Source organism: Rhinatrema bivittatum, unplaced genomic scaffold, assembly GCF_901001135.1.
Source record: "Rhinatrema bivittatum unplaced genomic scaffold, aRhiBiv1.1, whole genome shotgun sequence".
Lineage (NCBI taxonomy): Eukaryota > Metazoa > Chordata > Amphibia > Gymnophiona > Rhinatrematidae > Rhinatrema > Rhinatrema bivittatum.
Window position 1 is genome coordinate 181,731 of NW_021820709.1, and position 20,154 is coordinate 201,884.

Below are 20,154 nucleotides of genomic sequence, written 5' to 3' on the forward strand. Positions count from 1 at the left end.
GTGGAGTAAAGTTTCCTGCACTGCTGTGCTGGCATGAGGCAGGCAAAATAAAAATAATTTTTTTTTTCAAATCCTAAAAAAAGAAATTTCAAATCTGAATTGAGGCCAGATAACCGGATACGTTCATATATATCCAGCTAAGTGGCAGTGACTAACCGCAGACAGATGGCCGGATAAGTCCCTATTTATCGCCTAAGTGATGGCAGATAACTGCAGCCAGATAGGGGGATAAGTCTGCATTTCTCCGGTTAAATGGCAGCAGTTCAGCACCACCAGTTAGCCAGATAAATACGGACTTATCCAGCAATCTGGCTAGAGTTTAGCTAAATAAGTATTTTCTCCACTTTCAAAGGATCACACACACATGCACAGTTTCCTGTGTTAAAATGTGTGTTGGGCCTGTGCTAAATGCACATTTTCAGCCAACATTTTTTTTTACCTCTCGTTGCATTTATTTACATTTACATTAGATAACTGCATCAGGAATTAAAAAAACATTAATCTGTGCATTAAAACCGTGCGCTGGATTTCAGTGCACAGTTTCTTAATGCACAGATTACTGCATCATCCTGTCAGTTTTTAGCATTGTACTAAGGAAGGCTAATGTCAGTAGAACTCCATAGTTGCATATATCTTGCAGTGATGCAGATTTGGGTATCACGGAGATAGGACATGGAGTGCAATGAAATATAATGGAATACAAATTGTAATTTTTGGAAGAAGAAAGGACTGTGTTGTTATACAGTGGCAATGTATTTATTTTTATTTAAAAAAAAGTAAACATGAAATACATAAAGCAAATTTTACATATCCTTCAAAACAGAAAAAAAAATCACAAACCATGTCATAATCTGACATGTCCTTATAGTGAAGTTTGTAGGGTCATCTCCAATGAATGGAGAATGTTCTCCTTTCCCCAGCATTATTATATACTTAATTAATGCAGTACTTTTATTATAACAACAAATAGGTTGTGCTCACTGCAGGAAGGCATTGACATAAGGAATTGTATGTACTGTTAAAGCATGTATCAAGTTTGAAGGACAGCAAACTTTGCAATGGTGTCAAGTGACCTTGCAATTGTTCTATTATAAAAATACCAACTGGAATTCAGGTGCATAGTGAAAAGCAGCTGTTCCCAAGGACAGAGTGCAGAGGCAGTATCTGGGGCTCTGGAGCTGCAGGAATTATGCCATTGGATGCCAACGTTGTAGGGAAAATACAACTTCAATTACACAATGAAGTCTAGTCACAATTCTTTTGTGATACTTTTTAAATTTAACCTTTAACTCAGGCTATATGCTTTCTTTTCTTAATACTCTGACTTGCAAGTTTTCTCCTGCTCTCAGCAGTCATTTTGTTGGGTTTGGTTTTAATTAACTGGATTTCTGATGTTAAAATTCAGTTTAAATAGATCTTGTTTTTATAGAAAATAGAAGGGAAAAGACTTAGGGGCAGATCTTAAAACCTGCACGCGGGCGTAGATTTGTTCGCGCAACCCAGCGCAAACAAATCTACGCCCGATTGTATAACATGCGTGCGCTGCCGCGCGCATGTTATAAAATCCAGGGTCGGTGCACGCAAGGGGGTGCACAATTGTGAACTTGTGCGTGTCGAGGCCGCTCTGAAATTGGAGCGACCTCGGAGGGAACTTTCCTTCCACCTCCCCCCACCTTCCCCTCCCTTCCCCTATCTAACCTGCCCCCCAGCCCTACCTAAAATTCCCCCCTTACCTTTGCTCCAAAAGTTACGCCTGCCCAAGGCAGGCATAACTTGCGCATGCCGGCCAGCTGCCGGCGCGCCATGCCCTGGCACTGACCGTGGTCCCGGCCCCAGCCCCACCCCCGGACCACCCCTTTTTCGAAGCCCCGGGACATACGCGTGCCGCCGAGCCTATGCAAGATAGGCTTGGCGTGCACAGGGGCAGCTTTTCGGGGGTTACGCACGTATGTTACACGCGTAACCCTTTGAAAATCTGCCCCTTAATGATTAAAAAGGGTTTCTTACCCTTGAGTGATTATGGTGCTTCCGGAGGGAATGGGAACCCATCACATTTCTTTTATTTCTCTAGGATACAATTTGATTAAGCATCCTGTTTTTTTCCAAACCTCTGTCCTCAGCTCTGCAAAACTCCTGAGCCAGATATTCAGCTGCAGCATTTTCTCCTCATTCTCACGAAAGGTATTGATGTCAGGCTTTGAGAATATTCAACTCTCTCCTTTTTTTTGCACACCTGAATGTGACAGACTCAAGAATTATCTCTGACACTGTGATGCTACATGTTGATAGCTCTTTGCTTTTCCTCTGCTGACCCTGAAAGGATCTAGTTTTTCACAATGACATATTGCAGTCAATTAAAGTGCAAACTCAAAATTTAGGATTTTGTAAATATTTTTTTAATAGATGATATTATCTTTCATATAGGGCCTGATTCATCAAGGAATTTTCCCAAAGACACAGAATGAGAGAAAAGCCTTAGTGAATCAGGCAGATATTTTTTGGGGGGCTTATGTTCTACACATCCCATGGGCTGTGGTCTTATTTCATTGTTATGTACACAGAACAATGGCTCACACTTGAATTTTGACATGCAAATGAAACTGTAAGATGATATTTGCAAAATACAGACATTCTGAACTTTCAGACAATATGTCATCTAGGAAAATCAATGCATTTTCAATTTTAGATCAAAGGTCAAATTTCCTGACATTCTTTCCTTGGGGTGGGATTTTAGAGATCATGGACTTTCCCAGAAGACCTCTTTTCTGAAACCAATTGCAGAGGAGAAACCTGGAAACACAGATTCTCTTGTTATATATCACAATGAATTTAGCAATTGATCCACCGTTTCACATGATAGTGTGTGTTAAATTGCACTGATATTGGTAAAGATATTTGTGTTGTGCAGGTCAGGAGTAAATACAGACATATTTAGCTTCTCTCTGTAGTAAGGCATCATGTAGATGGAAGGAAGCTAGCGAGACCCTATTCTCATGTCACCAGGTTTTGCAGTTGAACGTTTAATGTTGTGAATACTATTCCCAGAGCTTCCTGATGATTTCAGATAATGACCTGCTCTTCACTTGTGTGGTTTACAAGTTTATCACCAGAATTCCTCCATGCAAATGGGGAAATTGTATTTATGTGACTTTAGCCTGGCATTTAGGATGGTCAAAGAGCTGTAGGCAGACAGAAATTGAATGCTGTAAAATACCAGTCTTGGTATTTTACAGGAAGATTTAAAAAAACAAAAATACCAGATCCTGACAGCACAGTCTTAAAATATCAAAATTCTGTTCATGGCTGACAGACTGTGACTTCAACCTGTCAATTAAGGAGCGAGGAGCTGGAAGAATAGGGGGGCACATTTAAGAAACTTGCAAACAAACGTTTGCCATCAAAGGTGCATCTTAACCATTTTCTTTGTGGGTGACATTTTCCAAACTTTATGGGTCAGGGCGGGGAATGCAGTGAAGCTGTATCTAAAATTAGAGAACTATATATACATATACACTGCAGCTTTAACTGCTGAACTATTTTTCTGGTCAAGGTATAGCTAGCCAAATCCTGTGCTTTTGGTCCTCATGCTTGCTGAAATTAGGATATTCTGTGTGTTATTTTGTTGTTCCCACTTCTTTAGCTGTCTATCCTTTTCATCATAGCAGGAATATTTATAAAAGTCTACAGGCCTTATTCATTAAAGATATTTTTTCATAGGCACAGAATGGGATGACATTCAAAAAGCCCCCATAGGTGCTTCTGATTCTAGCTGATGTTGTAAGACAGTGTTTCTCTACACGTGCTAACAATGCCATGCACTTGTAAATCGGAGGTAAACTACATCATTCTGCAATTTCAGTTTTTTTCTGGGTGTTTCTCTTTGCTGCAAAAAAGACATCTTTTTGGACTTTTTCATATCTGTATCCCAGAGTTTACATGGCTCCAGGAGAAAAATGTTACCATTTTCCAAGGAACAGTGTGTGAAATCATTCTCTTGTCCTGGTAGGGGTTTTTTAGTCTATTGCATCACTGCATTCCAAGCTCCCAGCAGCTTTCAGAGCTCTAAACACAAATAAAAACATTCCTGCAGTGCTTCCTGGAAGTTTATCTAATGAGTCCTATAATAGAGGTTTTGTGTTTTTCAGCTTTTTCTTTCAACGCAGTTAAAACCAGTGCTGGGATCCTGCCACCATAAACCTTTATTCGTAATTACCTGGAGATTTTTCTCCCATATTAAAAAAAAAAAATCACCCCTCCCATTGGGACAAATGGCCGGAGGTCCGGAGCCAGGCACCAGGGTTCCTTCTGGAGCTCAGTATCATTGGCTCTATAATCTGACCACCAGATGTCCCCCTTATTGATGACCATGACTCTCTCTGGCCCAGGGGCTGTGAGCGCTGCTGACTGGGGGTGCGACAGACCTGATCTGGGGACTTGAAGCAGGGACTCTGCTCACGATTGCAGCTTACGTCACTGGGCCTGTCCAGACATTTTTAAATGAGAGTTATTCAGCTCACATAGACAATATTGCACACATATATAAGCACACAGTACAGCCCTCGGTTTACTTTCTTACCCAATGAATTTGTAAAACATTTTTAAACTGCAAGATGAACTGTGTTTAGTCATCAAGGAATACATTAAAACTGCTTGAAATCAGATTCACGTGCATCGTGAGAAAACTGAATGAGGACTTTCTGTTGCATGTTATATATTTTTACCTTGTCATTATATGCTATACAAGGTCAGTAAAAGTCATTTCATTTGGGTAATAGAGAGAAGTGCCTCATGAGGCTTTCATAACATGCAGGATTGTGAAGCAAAGCCGAGCTATCCTAGGCTTTGGGATCCTTGGGACACAGCACTCTTGAAAGGAGTTGCTGGGTGCAAAGTGCTGATGCCTGAAGGCCTGTATGCAGAAGGACATAACAAGGCATCATAGTTTATTCACTAGAAACTGGGTACACACTACAACATCACAGTAGCAGAGAAACAAAACCCTGTCAGATTGCAGAGAATGAACAAGTTGTGATCACATGGGAAAGAAGTGAGAGGACCACCAGCAGTAAATTAGAAAAGCCTGAGATGGCACCCACCACACTCTGGCTTGCTAGTGAGGTTCATTCATGTCGTGGCATGGGCATGAGAAACCCATGAGGTTACCTCCTGCAAACCACAGACGCTGCTCGAGGGAACACTTTTAGGTTCTGAGGATACTGCAGTCTGTGCCCCCCAGTCGGGGGATTTCCACTGCAAGAACTGGGCTAGACAGGTGGAGAAATAGGTTTAAATAAGTGGAAAATCCCAATGAAGGCCCATGGGACTTCAGCTCATAAAGCAGCAAATGGAGTTGGGGCAGGTTCTGAATGGCTTGAAACCCAAGGATTAAGAAGAGATTACCCAGCCCTAAATTAAAAAAAAAAAAATCAAAGTGATAATAAATACAAGACTGCAACAAAATAGAGAGAAGAATCATTCTTTTTATAGACACACTAAAATTGTAACTCTATACTTTTGTTTATAGATGGATAAATGTCTACACAATCTGCTTAATACCGGTCAAGGTGGGGGGCAGTTTGACTCAGCATTTTCCTCCAGCTCCTTTGGGCTTTCTAGGTCAATCAGAATCAGGACTGGGATCTGGTGCTGAAAGCCTTCATTTGTAAATTCCCAGGGATTTTTTTTTCCATGTCATAGTATGCACAAAAGAGACCCATTTGGAGTCACTAACCCTCGAGAGGTGTCTCCTGCAAACCATGAACGCTTCTAGGCTCTGGAGGAAGCCTCTATCCCTAGCCCAATCATCACAGAAACAGCCCTTGGCCAGGAGCCAGACATCAGGCCGTCATCTGGAACCTTGCAGTCATGGGCCCCATATCCAGCCACAAGGTGTCACCATTGCAAGGTGACTGGGACTCCCCTCCCCCAGGGGCTATGAACACTGCCTCCAAAGCATCCCTAGCCCCAGTCAACCTGAGGAGTGGAAGATCTGAATCCTGAATTTAACCCAGGTCCCTCCTCATGAGCTACAGGCCAGCCCTAATAGGGGATTTTAAATGCAATTAAGGACCAGAAACATCACAGGAAATTGAACAAAATCCTTGCTACATTCCAGGACTTTGTTAAATCTCCTGCAGTTTCCCCTGATCATTTTTAGGATGTGATTGCAATGAACAGAACCCACATGATTGGTAAAAGCCAGGCAGAGTTATAAATCACAATCTCAGATCATGATATTTTTGATCATCTCTAAGATTTGTTTTTCATGTTAAATGAGCATCTGCAACTGTAACTGTGACATTACAACACAAGGGAGACCTGAGTGAGCCACCCCCATTCCTGTACAGCAATGTAGTAATATGGTATTATATTAGATGCACACACACAGTGTAATGTGGGAATTAGAGCAGAGAGGTGCAAACTAGGAACACCTCATTCAAAGCACACTGTGCAATGTCGGGCATGTCACCTAATCTTGTGCTCAGGATTAGATTGTAAAATGTTTGGGCCTGGCATGTTGCGACTGTGAATTTTCTTGTACAGCATCCCTTACTGCTCTGTGCAAATACTGTCTCTTGCATGTCTTGCTAGAAGAAGACATGCAAGAGACAGTAAATCCTGTCTGCATTAGAAGATGATCTTCTTGTACACAGTTCCTATATGTAGTATTGTGCTACTAAATTAAGAGAGACTTGTTGACGTCTACAGTTCAATGATTACTCAGAAAATCATGTAAGGATTTGATAAGAATCTGAAGATGGGCCAATGGAGGATTTGTATTAAATTATTTCTTGCTGGCAATACAAACCCTGTGCTACTACAATAAAATGCAGCAGCAACAGTAACCAAGCAGAATATAGGGCACAAGCAAGTTTTAATTAGGCCATTGACATATACCCACCTACAAGGGAGTGCATAATTGAATGTTAATTAGGGTATTTACTAAGCCTTTGAAGATGCAATATGGGGCACTGTGGAACTCTAACCAATAAAGGGCCAGATTCAATAAGGCTTTTCTCCCATTTTGTGTCTATAGGAAAAACCCTTAGCGAATCAGGTACAAAGTGATGTAAATGAATGTCAAATATTGTTTCTATATTCCATTATATTGCTTTGTAAATAATTTAGTGTGAGATCTCTTCATTTCAGCAGTATGTGTCTTTAAATCAATGGGAATGCACGCACCCTGAATAGTCTTTATGTGTATTTGTCATGTATTGACAGATGTACATATTTCTTATTCTGCAGTGATCTTAGTACTTATTATTCCATGATAGAGTCGTCGCAAAACAAATGACCAAAATTTTCACTAGGCTAAACGCTTTAGTAACAAAGCATCATATCGACCTTCATTCTTTCTTTTGCTTATCAGGAATCTATTTTAATTTAATCAAATTTTATTTATTTGCTGCAGGTAAAATGTAATTTCCATGAGATTAGTTAAAGTCAGGAGCTCTACAGTAGCCAATTTACAGAGTCTGCTATAATGAGATGTGACTAAAAAATGTGCAATAAACTTCAGCAAAAAAGGAGAGTTAACATCATGCAGTAAAGCTAATGGCATTCTAATGCAGTGGGACTTTAATAAACTGCACTAACCCCCAAATATTTTTTTATTTTATCTATTTATATTTAGCTCATGCCTTTTCATTGGTAGGTCAAGGCGAATTACATTCAGGTGTAGTAAATATCATATCATATTGCCTCTGTATCGAGTCATGGTGCAACCACATCTTGAGTATTGTGTGCAGTTCTGGTCACCCCCATCTCAAACAAAGACATAGTGGAACTAGAAAAGGTGCAGAGGAAGGTGACAAAAATGATAAAGGGTATAGAACGGCTCCCCTATAATTAGAGGCTACCCAGGCTAGGGCTCTTCAGCTTGGAAAAGAGATGGCTGAGAGGGGACATGATAGAAGTTTATCAAATCATGAGTGGGCTGGAACAGGTAAATATAGGACATTTATTTACCCTTTCAAATAATAGTAAAACAAGGGGACACTCCATGAAACTAATAACCAGCTCATTTAAAGCAAATCAGAAAATACTTTTTCACCCAGCACACAATCAAGGGGTGGAATCTGTTTATTTTTTGTATTTATTTATTTTATATACTGACATTTGATCTCAATTGAGATATCCGGTTTACATTCAGGTACTATATTTCTCTATCCCCAGAAGGCTTACAATCTAAGTTTTTGTACCTGAGGCAATGTAGGGTAGGATGTGGTCAAAGTAGCATAGCGGAGTTTAATATTTGCCAGGTAGACTAAAGAAAGCAATTTCTATTCCTGGGAATGAGTAATAGGAATTAGATCCATTTTATGGGATCTACCAGGCCACTGTTGGAGACAGGATGCTGGGCTCGATGAACCTTGGTCTGACCCAGCATGGCAATTCTTTCATTCTTATGTTCTGAAATGTGTGTACAAAAATATGCCTCGCACACATAAAACATGATTTATGCAAAGAAAATATATTATGCACACCAATCATGTTTAATAGTTGTAAAACATGATTTACATGTGCAAAGATGTTTTATGCATGGAAAGCATGCTTTGTTTGTGCACATATTGTAAATACTAAGTCCCCGCTCTCTGCCTCAGGAACTCCAGGTTCAGCCCATAGACTACTATCCCCAAAAACGTTATCTCGATCAGAAGGTAAATTTATGGATTTAAAAAAAAATGCGTTAAGTCTCACAGCAGCTCTCTGCACTGGAGAAGTCATAGTTAATGCCTTGATTAGCATAGGACTTCCATGGAGCACTAATATGTGCATACAGTATTATTCACCTTTCTGTGCAATTTTTGTCTAAAAAGTGTGCAAACAATCGCACAATAACATGGGCACATAGCTAGGTGCATCTTATTACATCAGGGCCAGAGTTTGAAGTCTATTATTCCAGTAATGAGGTAGAAAGGAGATATTTAAAAACAGAAAGCCCTTAAGAGATAGAGGTTCCTACAAGATCAGGTCCCTTACCGCCACAAATACATATGAATATTATGCATTATGTATTGCTGCTGTCCTGTGATTGTACTCAATTAATTTTATTTTTCCTTCTATGAATTGCACCTGCTAATTTGTACATCACTGAAATAATTCCATGTTGTTCTTTAAAATTTAATAAAATACACACTGGAAAAAGAACAGATAGCTCTACTTTCCTCTCTCCTCTCTCCTCCCACCTTCTTATCCATCTTTCAGTGGTCCATTTCAGACAACATACCAGAGGGGAACAAGGAGGCCCTGAGGGCTGGAGGGATGTCTCCTCTAAAACCATCCTTCAGTGCAGCCACCTTTCCTCTCCACTCCGCAATGCTCCTTCCGAGCTGAAAGAAAGTCTGCCACATGCGTTCTAACTACAGGGCATTCTGTAGCCCTCTCACGATAAGAACCTCGCTGGTCAGGCAGGTTCCATGGAAGGTCCCTGCCTATCCCACATATTCAAATCGTGATAGGGCTGCAGTTAGAATCTGGGCAGCAAGCTGCAAGGAAGTTTAGAGGGAACATTTCCCCAAGATCAAGTGCATAGCTCTAGCCAGACCCAACGGACAGCAAATTCAAACCCACTGTAGCCTGAGCCATGGAACCAGCCCTCATTTAAAATGCTGTTGCCTACTCTGTGTCGAAGAATAAAGAATAATCTGAGACGAGAAATCTTGGCAGAGACATTAAAAATGTACTAGACTGCTCCACTGACAGGACACAGAGATTACAACTGCTGACACTGAAAAGTAGGAGTTGAAAAGTACAGATAATACTAGAGTCCAGAGCTTTTGCTTCCTGTCCATGTGTTTTTCTCTTCCTGGCAGTCCACGTTGCTAGTCCAGAGTTTCTCAAAGCAATTTATTCTCACCACTGGCATGTATTTTTCCATATGTTAATCATCATCAATCAGAGATGCATTTAACAGGCTTGAAAGGTTGATTTTTTACTTCTGCTTCATTAATGAGTTAATTAAGAGTCATTATTTTAGGCACCAGTGAACAACCTGTGGATATTACATTGTTTGCCAATGAAATGAATTTAATTTGATGCCCAGCTCTAGATTTGGGAGGTCATCATTAAAAGCAAGATGTCTCTTTTTTTCTTAGCAGGCACAGCCCAACACAGACTGGCGTTTCTCACAAGCACAGAGGCCCGGGACTAGCGGGTGAGTGAATGGCTTTCTCCCATAACACATAGGGATGGTGATGTATTTGTCCAGGTGGAGAAAATTCATGCTCATTTTTAAGTTTGTTCAGTCCGGCTGTGTAAGTTTCTTAGTTGGATTTATGGTGATCTTTACAACAATGACAGTATATGGGAGGGACTGCGAAAGGGAAGGAAATCCTGGCCTGGCATGTCACATGGCTGAAGTACAGGACTTGTGTCCTCAGAAATAGAAAACAATGGTATGTTTCTGCCCATTTGCTCTTTGGACAAGCATCATGAATAGACCTTTATTTATTTAACAGGAAATTTGCATCATGGAAAATGTAGCTTAAAGTGTTGCCTACATCAAGGGAAATTTTGCATTCTAGGGTTGGCTTGCTGGCCCAGTGCTGGGTTTTATTCCTGGACCCAGCTGATGTTCAGCAGCCTGCCAGGGGTTGAGGGTGCTGCAGAGACGGCATTCAAAGCCCTCCCTGAGGGGAAGAGAGCGACATCTAGAGATGGGATTTAGATTGCATGCATGATGGGGGTCTGAATAGAATCACGGTCTGTTGCCCCCTACCAAGGACTATTGCTGTAATTAATGGGTTATAGATGAGGGAGGCACCCAATGAATGGGAAAAAAATCTCTCTCAGCCTTCATAAATGTCTGTGAGAGCTGTTGGGACAGGTTCTGGCTGGCTTGGAAGTTTAGGTGTGTAGGAAGGTGAGTCAGATAAAAAAGAAAAGTATGTTATTATGCAATGTAAATGTTACCTGCCTGAACCTGGCACCCACAGGTCTCAGCCCATTATTTCTTGTGAAATACAGCACCTATTAACCCAGCAGCCGCATGAATCTGTGCCCCTGTCTTTGATGGGAGACAGTTATTAATGCTTGAATCTATGAAAATGCAGACAAGGATAAGGAAGACAGAGCCAGGGACTGGAAGAAAAAAGGTGATCCTAGCACCACACATGATGACAAAAAAACTGGAAGAAAATACAGAATAAAATATTTAGTTAAGAGAGGGAAGGGTGACCTAAGGGGAACAGGATAGATGGAGAACATGGAGGTTGTAGAACTTGAGTAAGTGATTTAAGATGCAGCTGCTGCTGCTTTTTAATGCAAACAGCAGGCCTGGATTTAAGCACAGGTGTCTTCCTTCTTTCTCTGCCCATCAGTGGTGGTATCATCAGACTAAGTCAAGCTGCGCTCTCAGGCCACTTAGTCCCCATGGCCACTCCAGACTGTCGTGCTATCACTAGAGCTGACCCCGGAGATCTGGATGGGGGTGGAGGGAAGGCAAAGCAAGAGGGAAGTTTAAGATCTTGTTTTGGGGGGGGGGGGGAGTGGCAGGGCAACATCATTGACAGTGCCTAGGCACCATTAGCCAAAATGAATTACTGTCAAGGAGCATAGATAATAACACACACTCTGTTCCATCTAACTTGACACAGGATGCGCAGACATGCACTAAAAACATGGGCCAGTACATTTTATAGTGGCTACCCAACAGACACACAGAGCATTTTTTTTTAATTTCCTACTTTGTGCTTGGTGTTATAGGAAAAAAATTTTATTTCAATAACGTGGCTGATGAACGCATTAGCAAATGTGAATGATTTCTACTCCAGAAGCAGATTTGAGTCTCCTGGTGAGGGTGTGTGTATATAAGGGAAGAGGGTAACAATTGAAGTAGAGATGTGACCCTTCTCCATGGGCTCTGGCTTGCGAGCAGGACTTTTTCTCTCTCTCTGTCTTGCAGAGCACCAGACCGGGCCTCAGAATGACAGATTTCCAGCCCCTTGTGAATTAGAAGGACATTAACTTCCCATAGCTGCTGGCTCCTGCCTCTCTTACTGTGATGGGCCTGAGCTTAGGTCGTCTCACTTTAGATCGATCTTGACCTTTTAAAGAAAACCTGCTGCTCCTCTGATTGAAGCCAAAAAAAAACAACCCCATCATTTTCCTTAAGAAGAAAAAAAAAAAAAAAGAGAACCAACCCATTGCTGACTCAGAGATGGAGCACCTGATTTTCCTTAAATTTAGCAAAAGAAACATTTCCTGTTGCTCCTTCCTCAGACTCTCAGTCTGTGCCTTAACTCCCACACCAGATTTTAAAAATATGAATCGGAAACAGCAGCACTGAGAGCTGAAGTTCAGCCCCAGTTGAAGGAAAAAAAAAAAAAAGAAAAGAAAAAAATAGGTTCAGAGAGACGAGGGGGTGGATGTGAGGAAGGTGGCAGGAGCTGAGAATGGTTAGCTCCCTTTATAACTGCAAGAAAGATAATTTAAGAAGATCAAATGAACATTAGCATTGTGCCTTTCTGAGAGCAGCACAGCTGCATAGAGTTAAATACCCGGCCGCTATGTAGTCATGCATCTACCTTGTTTGCTTTAGTTCTCAGAACCCAGAAGAAGGCGGCGCCTGGCCAAACAACCAGCTGGAAACAGAACGACTTCAAGCAATGATCCTAGCATCAGCAAACGGTTTGTTATGTAATGTTTCAAAGCTTGATGTGATTCTCAAAGACTATAAGAATTGTTCTGACAGAGAATCATAATTCAGGACTTCTAGTTTTATCAGAAGCAGACTTGTCACCCTTCAGTCAAATTTACTGGCAGTCAGGCCAAGCTTGAGGATGGCTCAGGGTATGGCTGGTCTTTATTCTACTACATAGGAAAATGGATGTTTTATTGCTTCATGCTTATGAGTGCTCAGACTTATTTTTTTGTGGTGGTCAGTAAAAATGGTCTGGAATACGGTCTATAAAATGTGCACTCTAGTTCTCACTGTAGGGGAAAGGTAACTGAGTTACGCTCTCTGATGAAGACTGAGTGTCAAAATTCAGCCATTGATTTACTGATTCAGGTGTTCATGGATTCCCGACTGGATATCTTTTTGAAATATTAAATCTTATACATTTGGAGCACAATTATCAAAGCCATTTACCCAAGTAAACTGTCTCTCTGAATATTGCATCCCCTCTCAGCTTCCCTGGATCCATTCTAAGCTCTCCCGTGTCACAGTATTTGGATTTTGAGTCTCTTTTAGGGGATGTGTTTTGGGCAAGCTTAGAACATAGCGTGCATAGACTTTATTTTTAAATCTATGTGCACTATTTTGCATGACATTTTTCCCACACGAAAAGCAAGTGCAAAGCCCGCAGGCACTTTTCACCAGGAGCAGTTTTTGCAGGGAAAGTATCTGCACATACTGTACTTTCCCTTGCAAATTAGGCACAGGGTCTGCGGGGCAAGATTGCGAATTTCCCCTGTACTGAATACGGCTGCGTGACGAGCAAGATGATTGAGTAAGCATGAATGCATATGTCAATTAAATTCTATTTTTCATCAGTAAAAATAACTCAGTTTGTTTATAGATGTTAAGAAAACATTAATTGGCAAATCCGATGAGGACATAGAGCAGATGCTTCAGAATGGACATTGCTTCACCAGCACTTTCTAGCTGAATCCTAATACAGGTTTCTACAAGAACTGTGTTGATAAAGTTAACAAAATGCCAGCAGCAATAATAACACCCTCTAAAGTTCAACAACTTGTTTTCCTGCTTTTAGACACTAAAGCAGAAAGAACGTCCTTCCTCAGAAATGGCAGTAAGAGATGCACCTATCTAAGGGGTCTATTTGCCAAGCTGTGGGATTTTCCCTGGTGGTAAAATAACACGGGATTCACTAACCAGGGGTACCGAGTACTGCAGGTTTTTGAATCCCACAGTATTTTCCCCGGTGGGAAATACTATCAAGAAAACTACTGTGGCTTACCTGACCCAGAAAAATACTGCATGATGACAGTCCCCCATCCTTGGGCTACCATCTCTTAAATGGACCGAGCAGTAACAACTCCTTCAAGCCCGATGAAAAGATAAACCTGGTGGTCTAGTGAGCCAGAGGCTTCAGCACTCAGGGTCCCACCAGCCTCTTCCACTGTGCTGGGTCGTTGTGGCCAAAAAGGTGATAAGCCCTGCCCCTTTCTAAAATGAACCTCCCTCCATGACCTCCCCCCACCCTAGTCCACCCCTACAATTCCCCTGAAGCTTACTGTAAAGTGCCTGGTGTCTAGAGGCAGCAGGAACGATGTCCATTCACTCCTGCCTTGCCAATGCCATTGTCCCAAATGGTGCTGGTTGGCCCCTGGCAAGTCTTGGATTCTCTGCATGAAGCATGAGGAGTCAGTCGGCACGATTTTGAAAAATGGCTTCAGTGAGGCAGGAACAAATGGACATCTCTGCTGCCCACAGGGAAAGGCCAGGGAGGAAGGTAAACATTTTGTAAAAGTGCAGGTCTTCCATTCAGGGGGGCCTTAGAGCCTCCTAAACTTTCACTTTTTTAGCCTCAAGGGCCCAACATGATGGGGGGGGGGATAACAGGCTGTATTTGAAATGACGCACAATATCACTGCATTAAGGCATTTACTGTGCAATAAACACTGTTTTACCACATGGCAAAGCGTTGACGAAGCATAGTAAATTTTATTTTTATTTATTTATTTTTAATTTTTATATACCGGAATTCCTGTATGCAATACAAATCAATCCGGTTTACAAGTAACGAAAAGGTTGCCCTGGTCTTGGGGTTAGACCGGGGTTTTTTTTTACATGGAACACAGAACAATAACTAATCAACCATTGAACATTATTTCAGGGAATATTGAAAGTAACAATAAAATTTAACAAATTTAAACATAATAACATAATAACAAATAAATGATCCCCTAAGGTTATCTTAAGTAGAGAAGCCATCTGGGTGTGTTCCCCTCTTATAAAATCCCAAATAATGAATTTGCTATGTTTGGTCAGGGCTCCTATTTTTTTAGCAGCATCCTGAGGGTAGATTCTGTGCTATGCCATGTGGAATTCTGTTCTTTGGCATGTCCATAGTGCAAAGCTGGTTCATACATTGCCTTTTAGATATGGGAAAATCAGCGCACGCAGAAGGAAGATTTTTTTTCCAGTAGTTAACTATTGGTCCAGATTATTGCAACTACTTAAGCATTTATTTGTTTGCTTTTGCTTTTTTGGCCTGGCAGGTTGTGGCTGCTTCTTTGAATTTTAAGGCTTATTCAGAATCGAAGGCTTACAGCATCATGAGCCTCCATTCACACCCCTCCAGGGCTTTCCCTTCCTTACTCCAGTAATTATTGTGACAATCCTCAGCGGGAACTCAAGTACCAGGGCTCTTCTAGAACCCTGCAAACATGGGCCCTAGCTCTGGCCACTAGGTGTCACTGTTGCACAATTACTGGAATCAGGTCCCCCCAAGCAACCTGGGAAGCAGAAGACCCAACCCAAACGCTCCACGTAACAGTGCACTGCCACCAAGCCAGCCCACCTTAATCATCCATAAGTAATACAGTGAGACCTCATTGGATGTCTCTTAATTGTTTCCATGGGGGAAGGATACAACTATTTAAGTGCAATTCCCTCGGTTCTGATCCATTTACTTCCATTGAATGTTGAAGGTTCAGTATTTCTGTAGAACAAACCTATTCATAAAGAACATTTAATTTTAAATTCTATTTTCCCCTGCTCTATGTCCTTTCAGAGATTTATGTGCGCTAATGTTCTCAATCTTTTAGAGAGAACAAAGGATTTTTTGCATCTCCTTACAATGATCATAATTGATGTGTCCGCCTGCTTGCTGTATTTATTAAATGCTAAACCTGCCTGAGGCAGTCAGTAGGAATGGGGAGTTTGCTTTCATAGAAAGTCTTTTGAATATGAACCATTTTCAGTCACTTTCTTTGTTTCACTCAGTTATTAATGTAGAAATAGTGCTTTTTAAATGCGAAGCAGAAAAATAGAGTTTCTGTTGAGCAGAACAGATTCTGCTAAGCAAGCAAATTCTCTGCAAATTCTGCATCCTCATATTTGGAGAAAGTTAGGGGCCTCGGCTTTAGTTTATGCTTGACCTGTCAGCAGTATAGATACAAAACATCTTTCAAACCAAAAGAAATGATGGAATAACTTGAATGCTGCCATATTTTAAATTCAATTACCGGACTGCATAGGCCGTGTGGTCTTTCTCTGCTGTCGTGATTTGTTTCTACTAAATCATCCATTGTTTATTTCTGTGCTCTATTGCCAAGTAACATACTAAGGGGCCTATTTACTACACAGCGTTGATGCTGTAACGTGCATTAAATGTCTGCTTTAGCACTTAGTGCCCATTAACTCACGTTAATGAGTTCATATTAATGCTAACATGGACGTTTTTCCATTAGTGTAGGTTTTTCCTTAAAAATTTAAATCCGTTGATTAATATACTGTGCCAATCAGCTCATTTAGAACACAGTTTTCCAGCTGATGATTTCTGTGTCAATTGACTTTCTTAAAATCGCCCATCCTCAATGCATTTTTCCACTTTGAGCCGCCTTGAGGGGAGACATTCCCGGGGTCCTGTTTAGGTGAGAAGAGGAGATGTAAGAGCAGACATTGCAATTTCATATCTATAGCACATATGTTTCAAGCAAACTTCTACCAGAAGGAAAAGCAGGTGCAAAGGACTGCCTAAACACATGACAAGTTTCAAACAGAAGGGGGACGTGCACCGCTGCCCTGAGAATTTGTGCAATGATAAGAAGTACAAGCAGTCTTTTCCCCAATGCAGACAGTTTGAAAAGTGCCTTTAAAAATTTTTACCACAAAGATCTTCATTCATGTCATCATTAATGTAAAACTGAAGTACACCTCAAGAGGTGCATTGAAAGTCTTCTGCATTAAAAGTGGGCAGTTTGGGCCAGCCCGGTGGCTCAGTGACAGTGCAGAGCATGGCCATGCAGAAGGTCTCCAGTTCAGTGCTCAGGCTAGGTCTTCTCTTCCCCAGGTTGACTGGGTCTGAGGAAGCATAGAAATACGATGGCAGAACAAAACAATATGGCCTATTTAATTTGCCCATCTACACCAACAGTTCGGCTCTACAATCCCTACCACTCCCTTGGCAATCCACTGTTTATCCCATGTCTTCTTGAACTCAGATACTGTCCTTGTCTCCACCACCTCCACGGGGAGGCTGTTCCATGCATTCACTCTCTGTAAAGAAATATTTCCCTAGATTACCCCTGAGTCTACCCCCTTTCACTCTCATGCTGTGGCCCCTTGATCTAGAGCCTTCTTTCCTTTGAAAGAGGCTCGCCTCCTGTGCATGGAAACTTTTGAGATATTTGAATGTCTCTATCATATCTCCCCTATCTCGCCTTTCCTCTAGTCTAAAGTATACATGTTTAGATCTTTGTCTGTCTCCATATGCTTTAGAATGAAGACCACTGACCATTTTAGTAGCCACCCCCTGGACTGGCTCCATTCTGTTTATATCATTTTGAAGGTGCAGTCTCCAGAATTCTACACAGTATTCCAAGTGAGGTCTCACCAGGGTTACAGGGACAATAACACCTCCATTTTTCTGCTGACCTTTCCTCTCCCTACGCAGCCAAACATCTTTCTGGCTTTTACCATTGCTTTATCCACCTGTTTGGCCACCTTAAGATCATCAGATATAATTACCCCCAGATTCCACTCTTCTTTCATGCTTAGAAGAATTTCACCTCCAATATTGTACCTCTCCCTCGGGTTTTTGCATCCCAAATGCATTACTTCTGCATATTTTAGCATTAAATCTTAGCTGCCAGATCCTATACCATTCCTTGAGCTTTGCTGGATCCCTCCTCATGTTTTCCACTTCTTCCTGGTTGTCTACCTGTTTCAGATTTTGGTATTATCAGGGGGAAAACAAAAACCTTTCCCCGACAACCCTTTCTTTATATTGCTCCCAGCTCCCGAGGTAGGGATGGGTGGGGGGATGGAAGAGTTGAGGTCATTGTTTAAGGAATTACAAGTAGCCAGATTCAGATTGCAGAATTCCAGAAGGAGCCCGTGTGCATGACCTCCACCAAGGACAGTCACCGCAATGACCAGACAAGGCATGTTATGTTAGGGAGGGATATAAAATCAGGGGGGAAAAAACCCAGGTAGTTACAAAGGAAGACTCGTGGTGCCAGATCCCAGCCCTGGTTCCAGCTTAGCTGGAAGTACAAAAGAGCAGGAGGAAACTGCCAGACCAAGCAATAAAATAGACAGTTATGTGTTTTTCATGCAAGTTAGTACATTGCTTTTCGCAGGTAATATTCCTAAATGCACTTTCCTCCCCCAATCTAACTTCGCCCCTTTTTCCCTGTGGGTAAATGGATTGTTTACATGGCGGGGAGGGAGGGAAGTTGTCAGACATACTTTCTACATATAACCCTGTTTACCTGTGTAAATAATTTTGAAAAAGGATCCTCCCCATGTATTGATGAGGTTTCCCCGTTTTCCCGAGCGTAATCTGTAACACTGGGGAATACCACCTGACCTGCCTCGGAAATGTTTGTGAGGCTTGGCGGGGAAGGCAGGACTCAGAGAGGAGTCAGAAGTAGACAGGGATCTGTTCTGGCAGGATACGGGATTCAGGTCTGGCAGAAAAGATGCAGCATGGGAGAATAAAGCCAAAGGAGAAAAAAGACTTGCAAAGTGAGGAAAACAAGCATATATGGAAATTGTGCTATTGAGAAATCTGGATTGAAGACCGGTGATAGTAAACTACATGGCTCGGCATCCTATCAGACCTGGATGCTTTAAAGTTATTCTTTAAAATTGTAATTGTTTGTCAGCATGAGGTTTACTAGATTGCTCATAGCTAGTGCCAAAGCTATTGTTAAGCCAATCGCTCAAATCATTAATGCCTCCCTAACTCAGGGCTTAGTGCCAACCCCACTCAAACTCGCTATCCTGAAACCCCTTCTAAAAAAAAGCCTAATCTCTCTCCGGATAATCTAGCCAACTTTCGGCCAATAGCCAATCTCCCTTTTATAGCTAAAATCCTTGAAAGAATAGTTAATCATCAACTCTGCAAATTCTTAGACGACAACAACATACTCGCCACAACGCAATTTGGCTTCCGCAAATCCTGAAGCACTGAATCCCTTCTAATTTCTCTAACCGACAACATTCTTTTCAACCTAGAGAAAAAACAACTGTGCCTTCTGATCCTCCTCGAATTATCAGCGGCATTTGACACTGTAAACCACAAGATCCTCCTAGACCGACTAGCAGAGATTGGTATCAAAAACACCGCATTCAACTGGTTTAAATCCTTCCTACAAGACAGGTTCTATAAAGTTAAGATCAACAACAAGGAATCTCAACCGATCAGTACAAGTCTAGGCGTCCCTCAAGGATCCTCCTTATCACCGACCTTATTCAACATCTACTTGCTCCCTCTCTGTAATCTACTCTCTAAGCTAAATCTAACCCACTACCTATATGCAGACGATGTCCAAATTCTCATTCCAATTTCCAAATCTTTGCAAGAAACCCTTCATTTTTGGAATTCATGCTTCCTCTCCATATCAAATCTCCTTGCTGAACTCTGCCTAATTCTCAATGCCAACAAAACTGAATACCTCCTAATTACCCAAGATGGCAATTACCAGCTCTCCAACACTCATCCTCTAGATCCACCTCCTCTTTCTCCCCGGGTCAGAAACCTAGGAGTTACCATGGATAACCAACTGAATTTCAAAAACTTTATCAGTAACACCGTAAAAGAATGCTTCTTCAAACTCCAAGTTCTAAAAAGACTCAGACCCTTACTTCACCCCCACGATTTCAGATCAGTTTTGCAAGCAATCATATTTTCTAAAATTGATTACTGCAATTCTCTTTTACTTGGGCTCCCAGCTATCTCCCTAAAACCTCTACAAATGCTCCAAAATGCCACTGCCAGGATTCTAACTAAAGCAAAAAAAAGAGACCACATAACTCCAATTTTAAAGAATCTCCATTGGCTCCCTATAAAATATAGAATCCTCTACAAAGCCCTCTCAACCATCCATAAATCGATTTACAAAACCTCATACCTCGACCTCAGGATCCCATTGCAGCTACATTCATCCTCCCGTCTGTTGAGATCAGCGCAAAAAGGATCTCTAAAAACCCCTCCACTCAAAATATCTGCA

At 41.5% G+C, this 20,154-nt stretch overlaps 1 protein-coding gene across 16 annotated transcripts in view; it reads left to right on the forward strand.

The window, feature by feature from the left end:
- The window catches only part of LOC115081986 (protocadherin gamma-C3-like), a 191,622-nt gene that overhangs the window by 160,632 nt on the left and 10,836 nt on the right, over positions 1 to 20,154 (forward strand). For all 16 annotated transcript variants that reach the window (XM_029586240.1, XM_029586243.1, XM_029586239.1 and 13 more), the window contains 2 exons: positions 10,101 to 10,159; positions 12,545 to 12,633. In XM_029586240.1, the coding sequence (XP_029442100.1) occupies positions 10,101 to 10,159; positions 12,545 to 12,633 (148 nt within the window). The remainder of the gene's footprint in view (positions 1 to 10,100; positions 10,160 to 12,544; positions 12,634 to 20,154) is intronic.